The 19,700-nt window shown below is 43.3% G+C and overlaps 1 protein-coding gene across 5 annotated transcripts in view; it reads right to left on the bottom strand.

Moving 5' to 3' along the window:
* Positions 1 to 19,700, bottom strand: part of GABRB2 (gamma-aminobutyric acid type A receptor subunit beta2) — a 190,677-nt gene that overhangs the window by 32,443 nt on the left and 138,534 nt on the right. For all 5 annotated transcript variants that reach the window (XM_077327209.1, XM_077327211.1, XM_077327210.1 and 2 more), the window contains 3 exons: positions 18,346 to 18,483; positions 13,069 to 13,221; positions 11,647 to 11,891 (listed from right to left, as the gene is read on the bottom strand). In XM_077327209.1, coding sequence (XP_077183324.1) covers positions 11,647 to 11,891; positions 13,069 to 13,221; positions 18,346 to 18,483 — 536 coding nt within the window. The remainder of the gene's footprint in view (positions 1 to 11,646; positions 11,892 to 13,068; positions 13,222 to 18,345; positions 18,484 to 19,700) is intronic.

The following is a 19,700-nucleotide window of genomic DNA, read 5'->3' as shown; positions in this document are numbered from 1 at the left end:
CTGGCCCAAAGGAAGTGCACCTGGCCCTGACCTGGTGGAATGAGCTCCCAGAAGAGCTGAGGGCCCTGTCGGAACTGACATAGTGGGAACTGCAAGATGGAGATCTTCCACCAGGCATTTGGTTGAGGCCAGAGCAAAGAAGATCTTGGGGTCTCTCCCCCAGGGAGATATCCCACACATCTAAATCTCAAACATCTCCCTTGAGGCATGGTGTCTGGTGAGAGGGGGTTTGTTGGGGGTGGGGGTGCGTATAGTTCTTTGGGGGATATTGCTGTAGATATTTTGGATGACTGTAGTTGTAAGTAATGTTTTTTACTGTATCATTGTTTTATTACTGTAAACTGCCAAAAGCCGGCTAGCCCGGTAGTGGCAGTAAATGATATAAATAAAAATAAATATTTAAGGAACCTGCTTTCAATGTAACCCCCGATTCCAGAGCCATCCTCTAAATTTCCAACATTTCTGTTTATAGGAACCTAGATACCATCTTGTTTATTAAGATATATACATGGCTGCTGCACTGTCTGTCTGCACCAGGACCTTTTTAACTCTAACCATGCCTGCAAATGAAATCAGAGTTAAGCGAACCATGCATAAGTCTAGAATGTTAATATCTAGAACCATGCATAAGTCTAGAATGTTAATATGCACCTCTCTTTGAGAAATGTCCCAGAGCTCCTAGGCAGAGAGCCCTTAACTGTGTATTCCCACATAATTGAGAAGCATCAATAGTTAGCATGCATTACAGTTCCTAATAACCAAACAGTATCCCAGAAAACAGGAACCCCAAAGCACGTGAGTATAAATACTTTATCTCTGGGTCTATTATCCAAAATTGTCACCTCAATGTCTAGAGTTTTAGCCATCCTGGCCACCTGCTCCCCAGATAATGACAGATCTTCTCTAGGAGATATGGGAGTGGAGTCTCCTACAGCATCATCTGGGGATGCCTTGGAAGCTGAGTCTACACAGGAGGTGATGGAGAAGGCATCTATACCCTCATAACATGGTACCTGGAAGGGTGGCTCCAATGATGGTTACCCAAACTCATCCTGAGCTAACTCAGGTTCCATAAATTGGTGAGACTTATCCCATCCAGTTATATGGGTGACAAAGTATTTCTGAGTATGCTCAGCCAGGTGCCAAATAGATGGGGGCTGAAGCTCACCAAAGAGCTCTTCTGAGTTGCTGTGATATGGGAATCCACCTAATTCACATCCAAGACTGCCTGACTGCCCAAACAAGGAGACAGAGTTCTTGGTGGAGCCCTATGTTTGGAACTATGGCCAGGGTTGAGGCTACGGGTGATTTAGTAGCCTTAGAAATTGAAACTTCTTTGTCTCTGTGTTTGGACCACCATTGCTTAGCAGAAGGCTCAGACTGTGGCCACTGGGAATTTCTCAGGGTAGAATTTGGGGAAGCTGATCTAAAATCCCTCACTTGAGGGGCTGCCAGAGCAGACCTTTTTTGAACTGAGGTTTGGTCCAATGGAACCAATAAAACATTATTTCAGCTATGGCTGCTGGATCCAATCATGGGCTCAAGTCTACTGAAGTTGAACTGGAGGAGCTGCAGATAAGACTTTTTCCCACATAGCTGCTTGTAATATGGAGGCTCAATCTGAACATGCTTTTGCAGTGAATTTTTTGCAGGTGCTCATGATGAATTTTTTGCAGGTGCTCTTGCCCAAACAAAGAAGACAAAGCAGATGGTCATCTGAGGTGGGCATCTTAGTGGAGCAAATAGTGCACTTATAAAGTAAGGCCTTGGTTGCCATCATGGGATCATAGGCTTCACAAATCACAAATTAGGCAGCCATCTGGTTGTCAGCAAAGTTTGCTGTAACATTGGAAGATTTTCAAAATTTTCAATCAAACAAACTTTCTAAAGAAAGGCCAAATTCCAAGTCTAACCTGAGTGAAGCTAGAAACCTGTTTGACACATGCAGCAGCAAAAAAAGGTGAGCATCCTGAACACATGGTGTGCAGAGTGAAAAACAGCACATGCACGAACAAATGTGATGCCCCCATTATAATGGGTGCCCCCATTATAGCAGCTATGTTTAAGCTAGAAAATGACCATGGCTGGCCTGTGCAGGTGCAGTCCCAATGTGGGGCTGCACCAGAAGTCAGGTGATGAAACACTCATGTCATATGTAGGGATACTTCTTGTGGTTAATATTTAAGCTCAGCTGGAAACCTCATTCTAAAACCCTTTGAACATTCCTAAAATTTGCATTAACTAGTTAAGGTTCAGACCTTAATTCTGCAGTCCATGATTTTCCTCATTTCTTGCTCATGAGAACAGTCAAGCAGTATTCATTATGTAATTTATACATTATGTATAATCTATATATTTCCACACATGCTAGAGAACTAAGCATAAAGGTAGAGTGTTCAATTATACTTTAATTCATGCAACCAAGAGGGGAGGCCAAAATTAGACTTTTGTTGTTGCACTGGCTGCGGACGGTGCTACAAACAAAAACTCTTTTCATTCAGTTCTTCTATAAATACTTAAATCATTTCTACAGATTACAGGCATTCCCTCAATGTAAATCAAAAATAAGTTTGCACTTACCTGTAACTGCATGAACAAGCCTGCCATTGGATAGGTCTTTCTAGTTAAAATTCTCTAGATGGTGCTGTGTACCAGAGTCAGAAGCTTGTTCCTGCCTAGGGACGTGTACTACTGTGCAGCAGCATCCTCTTAACCCTCAGTAACTCTAGTGCCGCTGAAGCAGAGCATGCAGCAGGGTAGGAGGGAGGGTTTGCATGCCTGCACAAAAGATACTTGATGAACAACATTGTTGATCTTCTGTGCAGTACCACATGGGAATTCCAGCAAACTATGCACCAGATAGTGGGGCATGCTCCACTACTTGAAGAAGTGAAGAATTGCCTTGCCCATTTGCACTTCATAGAAGAAGCCATTGCCCTAGTGTAATGTGCATGAATGTTCAATGGGTATGGAAGTCTGGCCCTGCTATAACATCCCCTAATAGCTCTACCAATCCATCTGGACAGTGTCTGAGCTGACACTTTTCTATCCTCCTTTGGTCCCCCAATGCAAATAAATAGCAACTTAACCCTAGAAAATCCCAGGGTAAATAGAATGACCATTGGTCTTACTTGTGAGAGGGTCCTTCTCCCCAGAGGTATAGGAAGCCATCTTGGGTGTTTCTCGCCACTCGACTCAGGCAGGCAGGAGTTTTTTTCCTCCTTCCTGTTTCCCGTGTGGGCATGCCAGGATCCCCAGTCTGAAACTTCCAATGCTGTTCCACTATGACTGGCACTACTAATAAACTGCTATCAAACTCAACAAAAATTATACCTCACACACATAGGGTTAAGAGAGATAGATAGCAGCTTCTAGGGAGGGATAAAGATGTCTTCCTGTACCTCTGGGGAAAAGGACCCTCTCACAGGTTAGACCAATCGTTCTCCCTCAGAGATGAAGGACATCTTGGGACCCACCCCAGCAGTGTCCTTGGGTGGGAAGTTGTCTAATTAGAAATGACCTCCTGAAGCATGAATATACCAAACACTGTTTCTGCAGAGCTATACAAGTCCACCTTGGTGAATATGGAGTCTTGGTGAATATGGAGTCTGATGACCAAGTAGACACTCTATATATCTCCACTATGGAAGTTTGGTTGAGGAAGGCGGCTGTTGTGGTTATGCTGCATACTGAGCGTGCCAGTATCCCCTGTGGGATTTGAATTTGCAATGCCTTATAGGCTTCCATAATACCTGGGCATTATTGAACCCTTGTTAGGCACTGTGACTGAGATGAAGATACATTCTGTCTTCTTAAAGTCGGCCTTCCCTTTGAACATCTAGAGCATGGATTAGGGCAGAAGGTGAATAGATGTATCACCTTTGGTAAGGTGACCTTGTCCTTGTGGAAAACACATAATTTCGGGTTTGAAGATACAGCTCCCAACTTGGAGATTCGTCTTGCAGATGTGATGGCAACTAGGAAAAGTGTCTTCATAAGTAAAAACGTAAGACTTATTTCTGCCACTCGTTCAAAAGGTGGCTTTGGGAGCGCATTAAGAACCACTTTTAATTTCCAGGTGGGAAATCTATGTCTTGTTGGAGGGCCTAGTAAGAAAACTCCATTCAGAAATTGAATGATTTGTGGATGTCTAGATAGATGCACCTTCTGGACTTTAGGAATCACGGTGGAAATCGCTGCTACCTGTCTGCACAGGCTGGACACTTTCAGACTTTGATCTAAGCCATCCTAGAGGAGCTCTAGAATGCCTTGTAGCCCGGGCTTTGTGGGCACAATATGCTTTTTCTGGCACCAAAGCCTAAACATCTTCCAGGTGTCCTTGTAGATTCTACTGGTGGATTTTCATCTAGCAGAAAGCATCGTGTCTGATACCTTGAGGATGTAACCAGCGTTCAACAGATGCTGCCATTCAGTTTCCAGGCAGCTAAGTAAAATCACTCTGGCTCTGGGTGCCACATTGGCCCTTGCTGCAGAAGATCTGGAATGAACGGCAGATGCAAGGGGCTGTGTGTCATCAGTTGAAGGATAGAAGAGAACCATGGCATCCTTGACCAGTGTGGTGCTACAAGAGTTACTTCGGCTCTGAGAGCCCTTATTCTTAGTACCTTTGGCAGAATTGGAGTTGGTGGAAATGCATAAAGTAACTCCTTCGGCCATAGGGCCAGAAAAGCATCCACTGCCTCCATCTCCAGATGGAAAAATCTGGTGAAGTATTTGGGACCCTGATGATTCTGGTATGATGCGAATAGGTCTACCATGGGTATATCTAAGGATCAGGTTATCTGATGAAAAACCTCTTTTCTTTAAGGCTCCTTGTCCCCCCAATAATGTTGACCTGCTGAGCCAGCCTGGCTGATGATTCTCCATACCCTGGATGTACTCCGCCCATATAGACTGAAGGTGACGTTTGGCCCACCGGAGTATCTTGAGAGCTTCCGAATTGCACTGGAAGGACCTGGATCCCCACCCTGATGATTTATATAGGCCCGGGCAGCCTAACTGTCTGTCTGAATTAGGACAGATTTCTCCACAACCAGGTTCTTCAGGCATTTCAGAGCCAAAGATATAGCCCTTTTAACAGTAGAGATTTCTCGGGAGTGGACTAGGTTCCCTGAACTAGCTTGCCTTGTGAAGTGGCTCCCCAACCTAGAAGACTGGCATCCATGAAGACTTCCAGTTCTTGTTGGAGAAGAAACCTTTTCCCCATTGTCAAGTTGGGGATGACCATCCACCACTGTAGGCTGTTTCATCACTGGTGTTATAGTCAGAGGTTGTCCATCTTGTACATGATGCTCGGCTGATGAGGTCTTAAGAAGCCTTGTCTGGCATGCAGACGTGCCCACTGTACCATCTCCAGACAAGAGATCATGAAGCTCAGTAAGCTCACCAGAAACTGTTTTCAGAAATGTGAAAAAGATGGAATACGCTCCTTTCCCCCGTTTGTCTGGTAGAACCTGCTCTATGGCCTGTATCTGGCAAAGGTGGTCAATTGCCGTGATTGGGTATTGCCTCTTTACTAGTTGTTTGCTGAGGGGGAACTTAAGAATCTTTCTGGTGGGATACATTGAAATATAATTGCATAACTTTTGGTAACCACCTCCAGGGACCATTGATCTGAAACTTTGTTTGCTTAGACTAGGTGGAAATGTGAAAGCCTGCCCTCCACTGGGATCCTGCTGAAGTCAGTTGTTATTTGACTTGTAGTCTCACTCATTTTAATTTTATTGACCACCTTTGTTGAACATGGAGGAGAAACCTCCCTTCCAAAAGTATTGTCTTTTAATTTATTTTTACAACTGGGATAGTGTTTGCCATTAATTATTCACATGGACAGTTTTATTTCTCCAATACTTGTTCTATTTTGTCTGAGGAAGTGTGCATGCACACGAAAGCTCATGCCTTGAATAAATCTTTTGGTCTTAAAGGTGCTATTGGATTCAATTTTTGTTATGCTTCTTCAGACCAAAATGACTACCCACTTGAATCTATTTGATGGCAGGCCTGGTCATGCAGTCTCTATGTCTGCAAACCTGGGGCTTTCCTCAGATTTGTATAAGATATTTCTTTTCTGATCATGGCTCCAGTCTCTGGAATGTGGTACCTTCTGATGGGACCATGCTAAGAATTAGATATATTCACAAGTGAAGACCCACAAGAAACTTGTGGCTGCGGCTATCCCATTTCCACCACTTTTGCTTCCTTCCATCCCTCACTATTTCTCTCACAATCTTTCTCCCTTCTGTCACCCCTTACATGCCTGTCACTTCTTCTTTCATCCCTACACTCTTTTTCTACCTCACCTCATCACTCCTCTCTGTTTTTGCTCCCCCCCCCACTCCATCACAATCTTTTTTTGTCCATCATACTCCCAACACCTGATTCATCTGCCCACCACAGCAGCAGTAGTCCTGGTGGCTCTCCAGGAAACACAGATCCCCCAAATACAAAGATCAGTTCCTGTTAGGGTTGCCAGATCCAGTTTGGGAAATTCTTTGATATTTGGGGGTGGAGCATTGGGAGGGTAAGGTTCAAGGAGGGACGTGACCTCAGCATGGCATGCCATAGACTCTACCCTCCAAAGCAGCCATTTTCTCCAGTGGAACTGATCTCAGTCATCTGGAGAGCAGCTGTTATTTTGGGTGATCTCCAGCCCCAACCTGGTGGCAACTTTAATTCCCTTGGAGGAAATGGCTACTTTGGAAGGTGGAGTCCATGGTATTATATCATTCTGTGGCCACTCTCCTCCTTAACCCTCCTGGCCCCACCCCCAAATTTCCAGGAATTTCCTAACCTGGAGTTGGCAACCCTGTTTCTTTTTCATCCAGCAGCCAACCTACCTTTCTCTGCACTCTGTCTTAAGCTTTCCTCCTAGTTCCCCTCCCCCCCCGCCCGAAACTCTACTTAGGAAAACTATCCCAATTGTGTGAAGCCATAGTTTTTGGCCCATTCTCGACTCAGCTATTTGCCAACCTTTATTTTATATCCTTCCCATCTTCAACTATATTTATTAATTTACTTCATTTATACTCAGCCTTTCTCTACAATAGGGACAATAGCAGCATATATTATTCCCCTCTGGAGGAGGTAGGGAGATAGACTAAAAGTATGTGACTGGTCCAAAATCATCCAGTGAGCTTCCACAGTACAATGCGGATTTGAAGCTGAGTCTCCCAGATTCTACTCTGAAGTTGGAACAGCTATACCATACTGGCTTTTCCTAGGGTGGTAAGCTGTTGAAAAGTAGCAAGCAGCCTAATTGAGTCATGCAAACTGGGCCAAGTCACCTGGAGTTTGCTTCCAGACCTAGGGTTGTCAACTTAGGGGGGGGGGGGGAGGGAGAGAGATGTGGAGATCCACCAGATATACAACTGAACTCTGGATGACAGAGATCTTTCTCTCTGGAGAAATGGCTGATCTAGAGGGTGAACTCTATACTATTATACCCAGGTGAGGCTTCCCCTCTGCCCAAATCCTGCCCTCCACCATAACAGCTGAAGCTGGCAATGCTAGACGGGCCTGGCTCCAACAAATCTTTCTTCAATGGCCAAAACAGGCCTGGAAAGGGCCCAGCCCTCTCTCCCTGCTTTTTACTCACTGAAATCCAGCCTGGAATACTGTGGCTGCCTAGCAACAGCCACTGAAGGAATCATTTTATCTTTTCATGTTATCATTTCATGGGGGGGGGGGAGCTGAAACAAATACAGGAATAAATAAAAATCTTAAAAGCATTATTTAAAAGACACTTTAAAAAGACAAAAACAAACAAACAAAACCCAGAAACTGAGCATATGAAGAAGACATCCAATACAGGGACATTTCTAAAGCTAAACATCCAAGCATATAATATTAGGCTCAGGGATTAGAATTTTATTTATTCTTGTATTTATTTCAGATCCCCTGATGCAGCATATGTGAAACACGTAGGGATGTCAGAGCTGTATGAAAATTAATTTTCCACTTGGCACCAATTGGTTTTTGCTCTGTGCTTGGTGTGACCCTCCATTTCTTCCTTGCTGAGGCTGCTACAAAGCAACTGATGCTAGGAGTTTGGAGGCAGAGTTGCAACTAAATAATTCTGGGTAAAAACAAGTTTGACAGAAAATTGGAAAATAAATGTATTTTCTCATTTAGATAAGGACATTACCAATTCTGGTTGCAAGCATATTATAAATTGATATATCATAGGACTAACAGCACAGATAAAATTACAACTGAAGTGGTTTGCCAAAATAACTGTCCAACTCTCTTCTTTATTGGTCTAACAGCTGCTCCAGTGTGAGAAAACAAGAAAGCAAAAGCGATACAAACCTACTGTCACAGCACAGCAGCTATAGTTCTCACCGTCTCCCTCCCTCCCTTACAGAGAGAGAAAGAGTGTCTATGGGTGCTTTTAAATGGAATGAAGGCTTTGGAATACATGATCACAGATCTCTTCAGACACTGCAAATTGTTTTTGACTGACCCTGGGAGCTTTTATTGAAATAAACAATAAACAATATGTGCCAGAGCCCAGACTTCCCTGGTATGTACAACTGTGTCAACACTTCAGCTACTCAGAAACCCAAGTCTTCAGCCTGAAATTCCTGCAACAGCTTCAGGCTGCAGCAAGCTTACTTGGAATCAGTGGGATTTCATTCTGAGTAAACATGATTAGGAGTTAGCCTGTATATTTTCATTCAAAGTCACTATCAAAAACAGCATTTTACTTCAATTAAAATCAGTAAATATCAGTAAGTACAACCCCCCTTATATCCAAGCATGCAACTTCTACATAAACTGATTTAACTATGAATGGAAGAAGAGTTGGTTTTCATGCCTTGCTTTTCACTACCAGGAGGAATCTCAAAGTGGCTTACAACCACTTTCCATTTCTTTTCCCACAACAGACACCTTGTGAGATAGGTAGTGCTGAGAGGAGTCTGGCAGGACTGCTCTGTAAGAACAGTAATATCAGGACTGTGGCTAGCCCAAAGTCACCCAGCTGGCTGCATGTGGAGGAGTGAGGAATCAAACCCTGTTCACCAGACTAGAAGCTCCCACTTTTAACCACTACGCTAAGCTGGCTCCAAGCTAGAAGTACAATAAGACAAATATAACAGTGGTGCCAACTGCCTATCTTGTCTAGACATGGCTTGCTTTAGCTTATTCACCACCTGGAATTACTACATATGATTAGAATAATAAGCTGTTGGTGGCAATGGTGGAGAAATGAAAAATTATAGGCCAGAGCTGTATGAACCAATCTTATTTTGAATTACAATTCTTTAAGTTCTATAGATGTCATACTTCCTGAAAATGTTGACAAGCAATTTGCTTTCCCCCCCTCAAATGTATGTTGCAAAAATTATTCCATGTTTTACATGTATAATTTTACAAAATGCATATCACAAAGTTTTACAAACTGTATATTTTACAAAACGTATATTGTATTTTAGTGAAATGAAAATATTTTCATTCAGGCTTATTGGTGTCTTGACAAGACATTAAGATTAGACCATTTTTGTTCTGCCATAAAGTTTCATACAGCTTCCCAGCTCTTCATATTTTAGCCATCATTTTGGATTGTTCTTCTAAGGAACAGTTTGAAGACCCATTAAACTTTAGAGAAGAAAATAAATGAGATGATCCCAGTTAAAGGATGGAGGATGGGTAAGGCACCAAAAGGCCTTTCCAAATAATTCTTTTTGGTGGAATGAGTGTGTAATCGTTACTCCAGATCCAAGCACCCCCAGTGCATACTAGTCCCTACCCCCCCCCACACACACATACAAATATTGTGTACCAGTTAAAGGTAGTTTTTCTTCCAGTTACTGCATTCATTTCTGAGTGAAATGCACCAAAGAATCTAACTGAAAGTCAGGGGACTCATGATGAAATGACCCTCTTGTTCCATTTTTGACCAATTCATTATTTTTTTCATCATTGGGGGAGTACTTGAATAAACCAAAAACAAGGGGAACATGAATACTAGCAAAATCAACCCCTGCTGCAGAGCCCCAACTTTTCTCTTCCTTTCATTTTTTAATGTCTTTTCTTTCTTTGAAGATTTCTGTAGTCCACTTCCTGGAATAAATGTCTATCACTCTTAATTTACATGACTGACTGATGACTGTCTGTCTGGCCAGTTCATCAGCCCCCCTTGTTCCCCCTTAATGCATTAGATTTTTATCAAGATCTGTTGAGCTGGGGTGTGGAGGTGGGAATCCGCCGTCATGGGTCATTTTATATTGGGGTTATTACATTTTTTGAGCCTCTTGTGGCGCAGAATGGTAAGGCAGCCGTCTGAAAGCTTTGCCCATGAGGCTGGGAGTTCAATCCCAGCAGCCGGCTCAAGGTTGACTCAGCCTTCCATCCTTCCGAGGTCGGTAAAATGAGTACCCAGCTTGCTGGGGGGTAAACGGTAATGACTGGGGAAGGGAATGGCAAACCACCCCGTATTGAGTCTGCCATGAAAACGCTAGAGGGCGTCACGCCAAGGGTCAGACATGACCCGGTGCTTGCACAGGGGATACCTTTACCTTTACCTTACATTGTTTTAGGGGATTTCATGTGGTTTCAATTATTATTACCTGCCACGAGCAACTCCATGGGAGTGGCAGGTCATAAATCGAAAAATAAATAAATAAATGAAATCTCTCTCTATTTTATTATCTTCCACTTCCAGTTATTCACTGGCTCGAGGCAGTTTACAGCAGGGGTAGTCAACCTGTGGTCCTCCAGATGTTCATGGACTACAATTCCCATGAGCCCATGCCAGAAAACGCTGGTAGGGGCTCATGGGAATTGTAGTACATGGACATCTGGTGGACCACAGGTTGACTACCCCCGGTTTACAGTACTTAAAACCCCACAATAAAAAACATAAACAATCCTCATTCCCTTAAAACCCCCAGCAGCATTCGATCCAAGGCTACCGCTGCAACCCATAGCATGAGCACCCCTTCTATCCATCCTGTGCCTCAGTGGAAAGATGTATATACAGGAGTCAGCATTTTGTGCCAGCTGAGGCAAGAAGGGGCCGCAGATCTTAATCGGCCTGGCCTCCACTGAATACCTGGTGGAAGAGCTCCATCTTACAGGCTCTGCAAAACTATAAAAGGTCCTGCAGGGCCCTTAGCTCTTCTGGGAGTTCATTCCATCAGGTCAGGGCCTGGAGAAAAGGCCCTAGCCCTGTTTGAGGCAAGGTGCATTTCCCTTGGTCTGGGGACCTCCAATAGATTTGCACATGCAGAGTGAGGGGCCTTGCGGGGGGCAACAGGTGTTCCTCAGGTATGTGGAGTCCAGACTGTGAATGGCCCTAAAGGTCAATACCAAAACCTTAAACTTGATCTTGCAACCGGCAACCAATGCAGCTGCCTCAGCACCGGCTGAATATGCGCTCTCCAAGATGTCCCTGTGACATGCGCTCTCCAAGATGTCCCTGTCTTGCTACCATTCCTTCTGCAATAAGCCTATGGTTAATCTAGGGCTAGATCAAGAATAGCCCTGAGAATGAAAGCTGCTTTAAAAAAAAGTCATCTGGAAAGACTCTATTTTCAAGCCAAGGCATACTCACAGTATTTCTAAAAAGGACTTGCATACTAAAACTCTAACAATGCAACTGTAGTACACTCCATTTTAATTTACCTTATTGACATCCATTCGTAACTTTTCATTGTTTGCACTGGCAGCTTTTTCTGCTGCTTTCTTCTGACGTTGTGGCCCCCTGCCAAAGAATATGTAGTTGACCAAGGCGTACTCCAGTAGGGCCATGAAGACGAAGACAAAGCATCCCATTAGATACATGTCTATAGCTTTCACATAGGGAATTTTGGGCAGTGTCTCTCGTAGATGGGTGTTGATGGTTGTCATCGTGAGAACCGTCGTGATCCCTGGAGAAAGCCAATAACATAAACTTTAATTTAAAATACACATTCTGTTAAAAAGGCATCAGTGTATGTCAACCTGTTTAAAGGCCAGCACTACTCCCAAGGAAAAACTATTATTTATTAAATTGCAAGAAGAAATAGTGGCCATATATTTTTCTGAGAGTTACAGGAATGTTGAGAAAATGTAAAATGCTACTAATGATAGTATTTTTCAAGTATTACATCTGACTGCACATAAAGAGAGAATAGGCTACACAAAACAAGGGCCATCTTATCTAGAAAGAGCAGCATACATATTTCTAGACTCAGTATAAGTGTACCACAACTTTGAAACATGACCTTAGACCTCAGTGTCCTCTTGAGATATGGAAAAGAAAAGGGATGTATCATATAAACTCCCAGAATCCTGGGCGTATCAACAACTCTAGGAGCCAGGACCTCTACTGTGTTAAGATAGTTATCCTCATGGTTGGACTTCAAATTCAGGCCACTAATATCAGGGAGAGTATTTAGTATATTGCTATACTACCTGAAGATATTTTAGACTGTGAATGGGTGCTTGAAGGCCCTGGAATTCCTTGTAACTGTTATGTGCACAGAAAACAGTATCTGAACCTTTACTACATAAACAAGCCACATGAGTGACTGGTGTGTTCTCAGAATTAAAGGCACTTATTATTTTGCTTGCACTATTTGAAATGACAGTAAGCAGAACAGGTCTTATTTGCTGCAGGGTTAGAGTTCTGTTACAAGTTTATCTAATTTATACCTGAGAAGCAAAGACGATAAATTGTCCAACACCTTGGGCTTGTGGTTGGAACTTTGTGATTGAGATAAGATAAAATAAAGAGCAATAAATTAAAAAATGACATGTGTTACCAGACCTCATCTCAGTTGCAGTGATTATACAGTTAGCTAATTCAGAGATTAAATGGCTGAATATGTTAGCTGAATTGTAATGATTCAAATGCTGCATTTTAAATACGATGTAATGAGCGTGCAAGAAAGCTGAAAGCCACAACAAAACCTCACATGTTGCTGAAAATATTTAGTTTAATCCTTTAAAATAACTTCAGCTAAATTTACTTCACAGCGAATACTGTATTTAAAAACTGTATCTATTAGAATGTGTCCCTGGTACATAATCTTGAGAGGTAATAAGTCGAGCAAAAATATCTACCTAAAGCCACTCTTGCTGCTGAAGCATCATAGTTAATCCAGAATGAAACCCACGAGAGAATTGTGATCAGAATGGAAGGCATGTAGGTCTGCAGAATGAAGTAGCCAATGTTTCTCTTAAGCTTAAAACTCAGCGACAGCCTTGGATAGGAACCTAAAACAAAAGGAACACTTAACAATTCTACAACCTTGCAAAATTATGTTAATTTACAACTCACCAACTTTAATGGTGGCAAAGTAGTCCCCGTTATACAGATAACAACCACTTTCTCAAATCTGCTCAAAATCATCAAAAGGTCAATTGCTATTTTGCTCCCATATATACATGTATAAAACTACGCTGCCCAGTGTTTCCAAAACATCTTCCCAGTTTATGACTTCTTGTAATTTCCATTGGTTTACTGCTACTCTGAAAATACCCATAATGCCAAGACTGAAAATTAATTCACATGAATGCCTACATAATGCTAATCAGTAGGAAATTCCTATTAATTCTGAACCTTGTCCTAAATAGCAAGCAGTATAAGTTTTGGCGGGATTTTGTTTTCCTTTAGTATGGCCTCGTTGGTAATTACACCCTGGGCAGCAAGTTGCCACCATGGGCCTCCAGAGATAGGTTACCACTGGGCCCTTATGTAAAGCACTTTGTAGAAAACCACTGCAATTTGAGAAGTTAGTGGTGACCCACTGTTTCTCCAACTGCCCCTGTGGGTCGGATCTGAATAGATTGCTTTTGTGGAAAATGTTCGTTTGTAAAAACATGTTTTCTTCCTTACTGTTCATTTATCTGTTGTTATTACACTTTAGGATTGCATTATTTTTATGTTAGGCTGACACTGCTTTTGGAATGTAGGGAGTATCTGTACTGGACACTTGCTACCCCGGACAAAATCAGTTGCTTTTGAAATGTATTACTCTTCTCCAAGATCCAAAACACACATGCATCCAGGCAAGTGAAAATTGTGTGATACTAAAATGGTATATAAGTTCCTGGCAACTATTATAGTATTGCACTTTGCCTAAGGCTGGGCCACAGAGTAGTGCTGAGCATGTTAGCAGGTTCTAGGAGTCCACCCACTGTCATGCTTTGGGATTCTCAATCAGTTGCAGGGGCTCAGGGACATGTTTCCTTTATGTCTTGTTCATCCCTTTTCTGCATATTACCAGAGGGGCTTCAATAAAAGTCTATTTTCCTTCACCACTTCTGTGCATATTGGATCTGAAAAAACCCATTGTTCCTTTGCAATACCTCCCCCCACCCCTGGCCCAATTTGAACACCACAGGAAAACAATGTATGACCCTCAGGATGACCATAGCTCTGGCATTTTGTTCCACGGTTGGCCTGAGTATAAAAGAGGGGCCTCCAACACAATGGTGGTAATTCTTCTTTTATGGCACTATTCTTTGCTGTCTAAGGAAACCCTAGAGATGACAGCTGTTCTAACAAATGAGTGACACAAGAAAGAAATAATCACAGTCACTCCATCAGTCTGAAAGCTTGTTTCCTCACAGTGAAATTAATCTTTCTGTTGCAGATTTATTGTTTGTCAAAAATAAAAATAGTTCACTGGACTCAGATTGGAAATCTGTGTAGTAGAGAGGAAAGGGAGCTAATTTCGATTCCATGGTGCATCATCAAGCACCTGAAAGGGTCCATATATGTTTCAGTAATGCTAGTTGGTGGATGAAGCTGATTGCTTTTGTCCTGGCCTGAATTGTTGCAGAGAACCTAACACCAATGAGCTATCACTGTTATTTTTAAAAAGTGTTCTATTGGTCATTCCAAGTTTTTGTACAGTCAGGATAATTAAACAAAAAAAGAGTCCAGTGGAACCTTTAAGGCGATAAAGATTTACTCAAGGCATGAGCTTTTAAGTGCAAACACTCTTCCTCAGCCTTTCACTTAAAGGCTCATGCCTTGAATAAATCTTTGTTGGTCTTAAAGGTGTCACTGGACTCTGATTTTGTTTTGTTGTGCTGCTTCAAACCAACACGGCTACCCACTTTAATCTATCAGCATAAATAGCTCTGTATATTTTGTTTTGGCGAGAAGCTGTAATAAACTTATGACATGTCACCTTTTGGGACAGATTAGCTGCCATCTTACCCTCCATATAAATGTCACAACCTTGGGAAAAGTCCAGCTTGTAAAATCCACAGAGGGGTATTGCTGTAGCATGCCAAGTAGCCAAGGCAGGTGCAGGCTCTCTCTAACTAAACAACTTTATTTCTGTAAGACATAAACTCAAGGTACTACAAGAACAGACCTAAAGTGCACTATGCAAAATAAACAAAAACAAAATTATTATGTGCCTACAATCCATGATCTAGCTCAGTGGTCCCCAACCTTCGGGCCGCGGGCCGGTGCCGGGCCGCAGCTCCCTCTTCCCGCCTCCCCCAAAGTGAGAAGCTCGCCAGGCCGCAAGCAAATCGGCCGCTGAAGCGGCCAATTAACTCGTGGCCCGGCAAGCTTCTTGTTTCGGGAGGGGGGGGAAGAGAAGCTTGCCGAGCCGCAAGCTAATCGGCTGCTTTGGCGGCTGATTTGCTGGCGGCTCAGAGGGGCCGGGAGAGGAGCCGCGGCCGCTGGCATGGCGGCGGCGCAAACGTTTGCTGGGCGCAAATGCGTGTGTGCGGCAGTCCGCGCACGCGCGTTTGTGCTGGGGCTGCCGCGTGTGCGCGGGGGCCCGGGCCGCCCTCTCCTGCCACTCCGGTGCAGCGGTCCGCGGCAACCGGAAGGTTGCGGACCACTGATCTAGCTGATCTTTCTTAGCTGGACAATGCCCCTCCACATTATCTGCAAACCTCTTTAGCATCATTCCCCTGTTGTTCTTCATGGTTAGCTCCCCTAATGCACATCAAAATGAATGAACAAAGTCAAAGGAACAGTTTCCCCTTTCAGCCCCTGCCCCATCTGTGCTACACAGACTTCAGGTTCTAGGATCAAGCTGTGAAAATCTGGAATCTCCAACCAAGAGGTACTAACTATAGATGGCCATGATCCATTTCACTACCACAAATGCCTCGGTAATATGGCTCTTTTGAGCCCCCACCCCCAACCAAGGTTTATGAGAGGTACTTCCCCTGAAAATTCCCCAGACATTTTGTTCGCTTGAGTCCAGGGTTTGGTCAATTTAAATCTAGCAGTTGATCAGGGCAGTCTGCCTGCTGTTTTAGGCTAAAAGCAGATGGGCATGCAGCCCTTCTGAAGGACTGAAATGGCTGCCAGCTATTGCAGCAATCAATTTTGCTTCCCCTCACTTGGAAATGGGAGGGAGAAGAAAAACTGAGGGTTTAAATGGCTGCTGGCCATTTAAAACTAACAGCTGAGGAGCAGGCCCTACTGCCAGCCATTTCAGCCTTATCCTTATCCATCCATGGTTCCTCTATATATTTGTGAAACAGCCTGGGGTGGAACGTGTCCGGCTGTCCGAGTTAGAATAGGGCCAATCAGGGTTTAGCCAACAAAGCTGGGTGCACCCTGATTGGCCCTGCTCTTGCAGCTCCCGCCCTCCATCCCTGGACTCTAGCCTCTTTGCTCCAAGATGCGCTTCAGTTCCTGGAGCCAGCAGCAGGAAAGGGGAGAGGGCTCTGGGCAAAGGGTCATGGTGGAGGGCCTGCTAACAAGGGTCTCTTGGTCTGCTAGGCTGGGCCTGCTAACGAGGGCCTCCCGGTCTGCTGGCTGCCTGCTAAGGAGCTCTGTCCCGGGCCTGCTAACGAGCTGGCAAGCCCTTGCCCACCCCACTTGATCCGGCTGTGAGCTGTGGCCCAAAGCCACCTTAAGCTGCCTGGCAGGGGGCCAGGGGAGGGGACCCTTTCAAGGCCCGTTCTTAGGAACGGACTTTGAAGGTAGTAATTTATAAATAAAATAATAATTAAGAAGAAGAAGAAGAAGAAGAGTTGGTTCTTATATGCCGCTTTTCCCTACCCGAAGGAGGCTCAAAGCGGCTTACAGTCGCCTTCCCATTCCTCTCCCCACAACAAACACCCTGTGGGGTGGGTGAGGCTGAGAGAGCGCTGATATCACTGCTCGGTCAGAACAATTTTATCAGTGCCGTGGCGAGCCCAAGGTCACCCAGCTGGTTGCATGTGGGGGAGTGCAGAATCGAACCCGGCATGCCAGATTAGAAGTCCGAACTCCTAACCACTACACCAAACTGGTGTATTATTATAAAATAATAATTAATAAATAATGTGGTGGGTGAGCATGTCCGCAATGAGGCTGAAATGGCTGGCAGCCTTTTGGTACTGTTTTGCTTCCCTCCCTTTGGAAGTGTGTGTGGAGGAAGCAAAACTGCAGGTTTAAATGACTGGTAGCCATTTCACTGCTCTGTTTTGCTTCCTTCCCCCTCTCCAAAGGGAAAGGAAACAAAACAGAGTAGCCAAATGGGTGGCAGCAATTACAGACTTACAGTCAGGTGGTTGGATATGTCTGTTGTGAGGCTAAAATGGTTGGCTTTTCAGCACTTTGTTTTGCTTCCCTCCCTTTGGAAAAGGGGAAAGCAAAATGGAGGGTTTAAATGTCTTCTGGCCATTTATACCAAGTAGATGATGGTCGGATCCATCAAGCTGTTATGGTTAAATGGCTGTTAACCATTTCAGGGTTCCATTTTGGCCCCTTTCCACTTGAGAGGGAGAGAAATCCATCACTGAAAGGTGTGCTTGTCCACTGGGATGCTGAAATTCCATTTTGTAGTTTCTGGCTTGTTTTGGTTCAGTTCATGAACTGGAATACTTTTATTAATGTTCATGCCCATCCCTAGTGCTAAAACATGAAAAGCTAGCATATTTTTTCTTTTAGGTTGAAAGAAAGCCCCCAAGACTTATCTAAGTGGGCCATTGCCGCTGTGGAGGAGGAACGATGACAGGCACCTGGCTGGTTGGTGAGATCTCCCAGCCCTGGCATCCTCTGAGCAGTGTGTGTGTTGGCATGGCAACAGGGTGTGTGGCTGAACTGGGCATCTGTTAAACAGATGGCCAGACATTGCTTGGCCTCTTTCCCCCCTTCAGTTCTATGTCCAGTGGAGAACATGTTTCCTACATCCTCCCAATCAGAGATATCAGTGTTACTTTCCATCACTCTGTCACTGAATCTTCTGCCCTTCTTCCTGCTCATCCATCATAATTTATTTGCCATTGTTGAGATTATCTGACATTTTTGAGATTATCTGATTATTTAAGTAACCCATGAACTAAGCATTCCTTAAGCTCCTCAACTATTTAGAGACAGCTTTTCAACAGACAAACCGAAGTCTTCCTTTATATTATCCTTTCACAAACCTGTTGAGAAAACAACTTTCCTGGAGATGAGTTTGTATTCTACAATGGAGAACTGTGGTAGTTCAATGTTTCTCACTCCTGTAACTGCATTATCTCCCCCACGCCAGTAAAATTCAATATCATCTGTTGTGTAACCATCTGAAAGAAGGAGAAAAACGTTAGGATATGGTACACTTGCAATAACACACATTGCAAAAAGAATTCTATCATTTTACTTGGAGTATTGATAATATTTTGCTAAAATAAAAATGAACCAAAGCTATTGATAGGGTTGCCAATCTCAAATTGGAGCTTGGAGATCTCCTGGGACTACCTTTGATCCCAAGAGTTCAGAGATCTGTTCTCCTGGGGAAAAAGAAAGGCTGCTTTGAAAAATGGACTTTATGGCATGATGGGATATGTCTCCTCCAATCTTGGCAGCTCCACTTCCAAATCTCCAAGAAATTCCCATCCTGGAGTTGGCAACTCTATCTATTGGATACAACCACCTGTACAACATCCACACTTTTCATAGTAATATGTATCATTTTACAAACTATACTAGGAAACTAGTTAGTAGTTTGCAGACTATTATGCCACACTAATGGTCTTCCACGGGTGTGACAGGAGCCACAGCTGAGTCATGATTTGACTGACAACGGGTCATGCAAGCAGAACAAATTAAGGAATGATTTTAATATTGTAAATTTCAGACAAAGGAAAGTTCTGGATCTGGGAAAGTTCAATATTACTTAGAAGGATCAGCAGATGGCAGAAGCAGTTAATGCAATCCAAGAAGGCAATCTTCCAATAATTTAACAGTTTGCTGTCTTTATATAATAAAAGCAGCTACAGTAATCAAAGAGGAGGATCACAATGGCTTTCTTGCCTCACTGAGCACTAGGAGAGAAAAGTTTGCAAGTGGGTTCAATTTGGGAACAGTGTCAGTGAACAAGTGTACACTGATAAAACACAAACAAAAGCAATATTCATGTGACTATGTATAATTGAATCAAGATTATTTTCCTGGTATTTTACCAATGTGCAAAAGTGCATATGTGCATGAACAGAAGACCATAGAAAAATATTTCTGATACTAATGTATGCATTTCACTTCAAGGTTTTATCACTACCCTTGTTGATCAGTGGCATGGGAAAGGGACAGCAAATGCTGCGTGCTCTAGTTCCTGTGTTAGTGTTAGATATTCTCCTAGTTAATGTGCAATTAAGGAAGAGGACAGTACAATGCAGAACAAAATTCTGCAATAATAATAGAATGGAAAAGGGGAAATTTATTCAGTCCTACTGTAGACATAATAATGTACTAACTGTTTTACTAGAAATCAAGGAACTAAACTAATGGTTAAATGGAGTTA

Source organism: Paroedura picta, chromosome 3, assembly GCF_049243985.1.
Source record: "Paroedura picta isolate Pp20150507F chromosome 3, Ppicta_v3.0, whole genome shotgun sequence".
NCBI classification, from domain to species: Eukaryota; Metazoa; Chordata; class Lepidosauria; order Squamata; family Gekkonidae; genus Paroedura; species Paroedura picta.
This window is presented reverse-complemented; position numbering and strand designations above follow the sequence as displayed.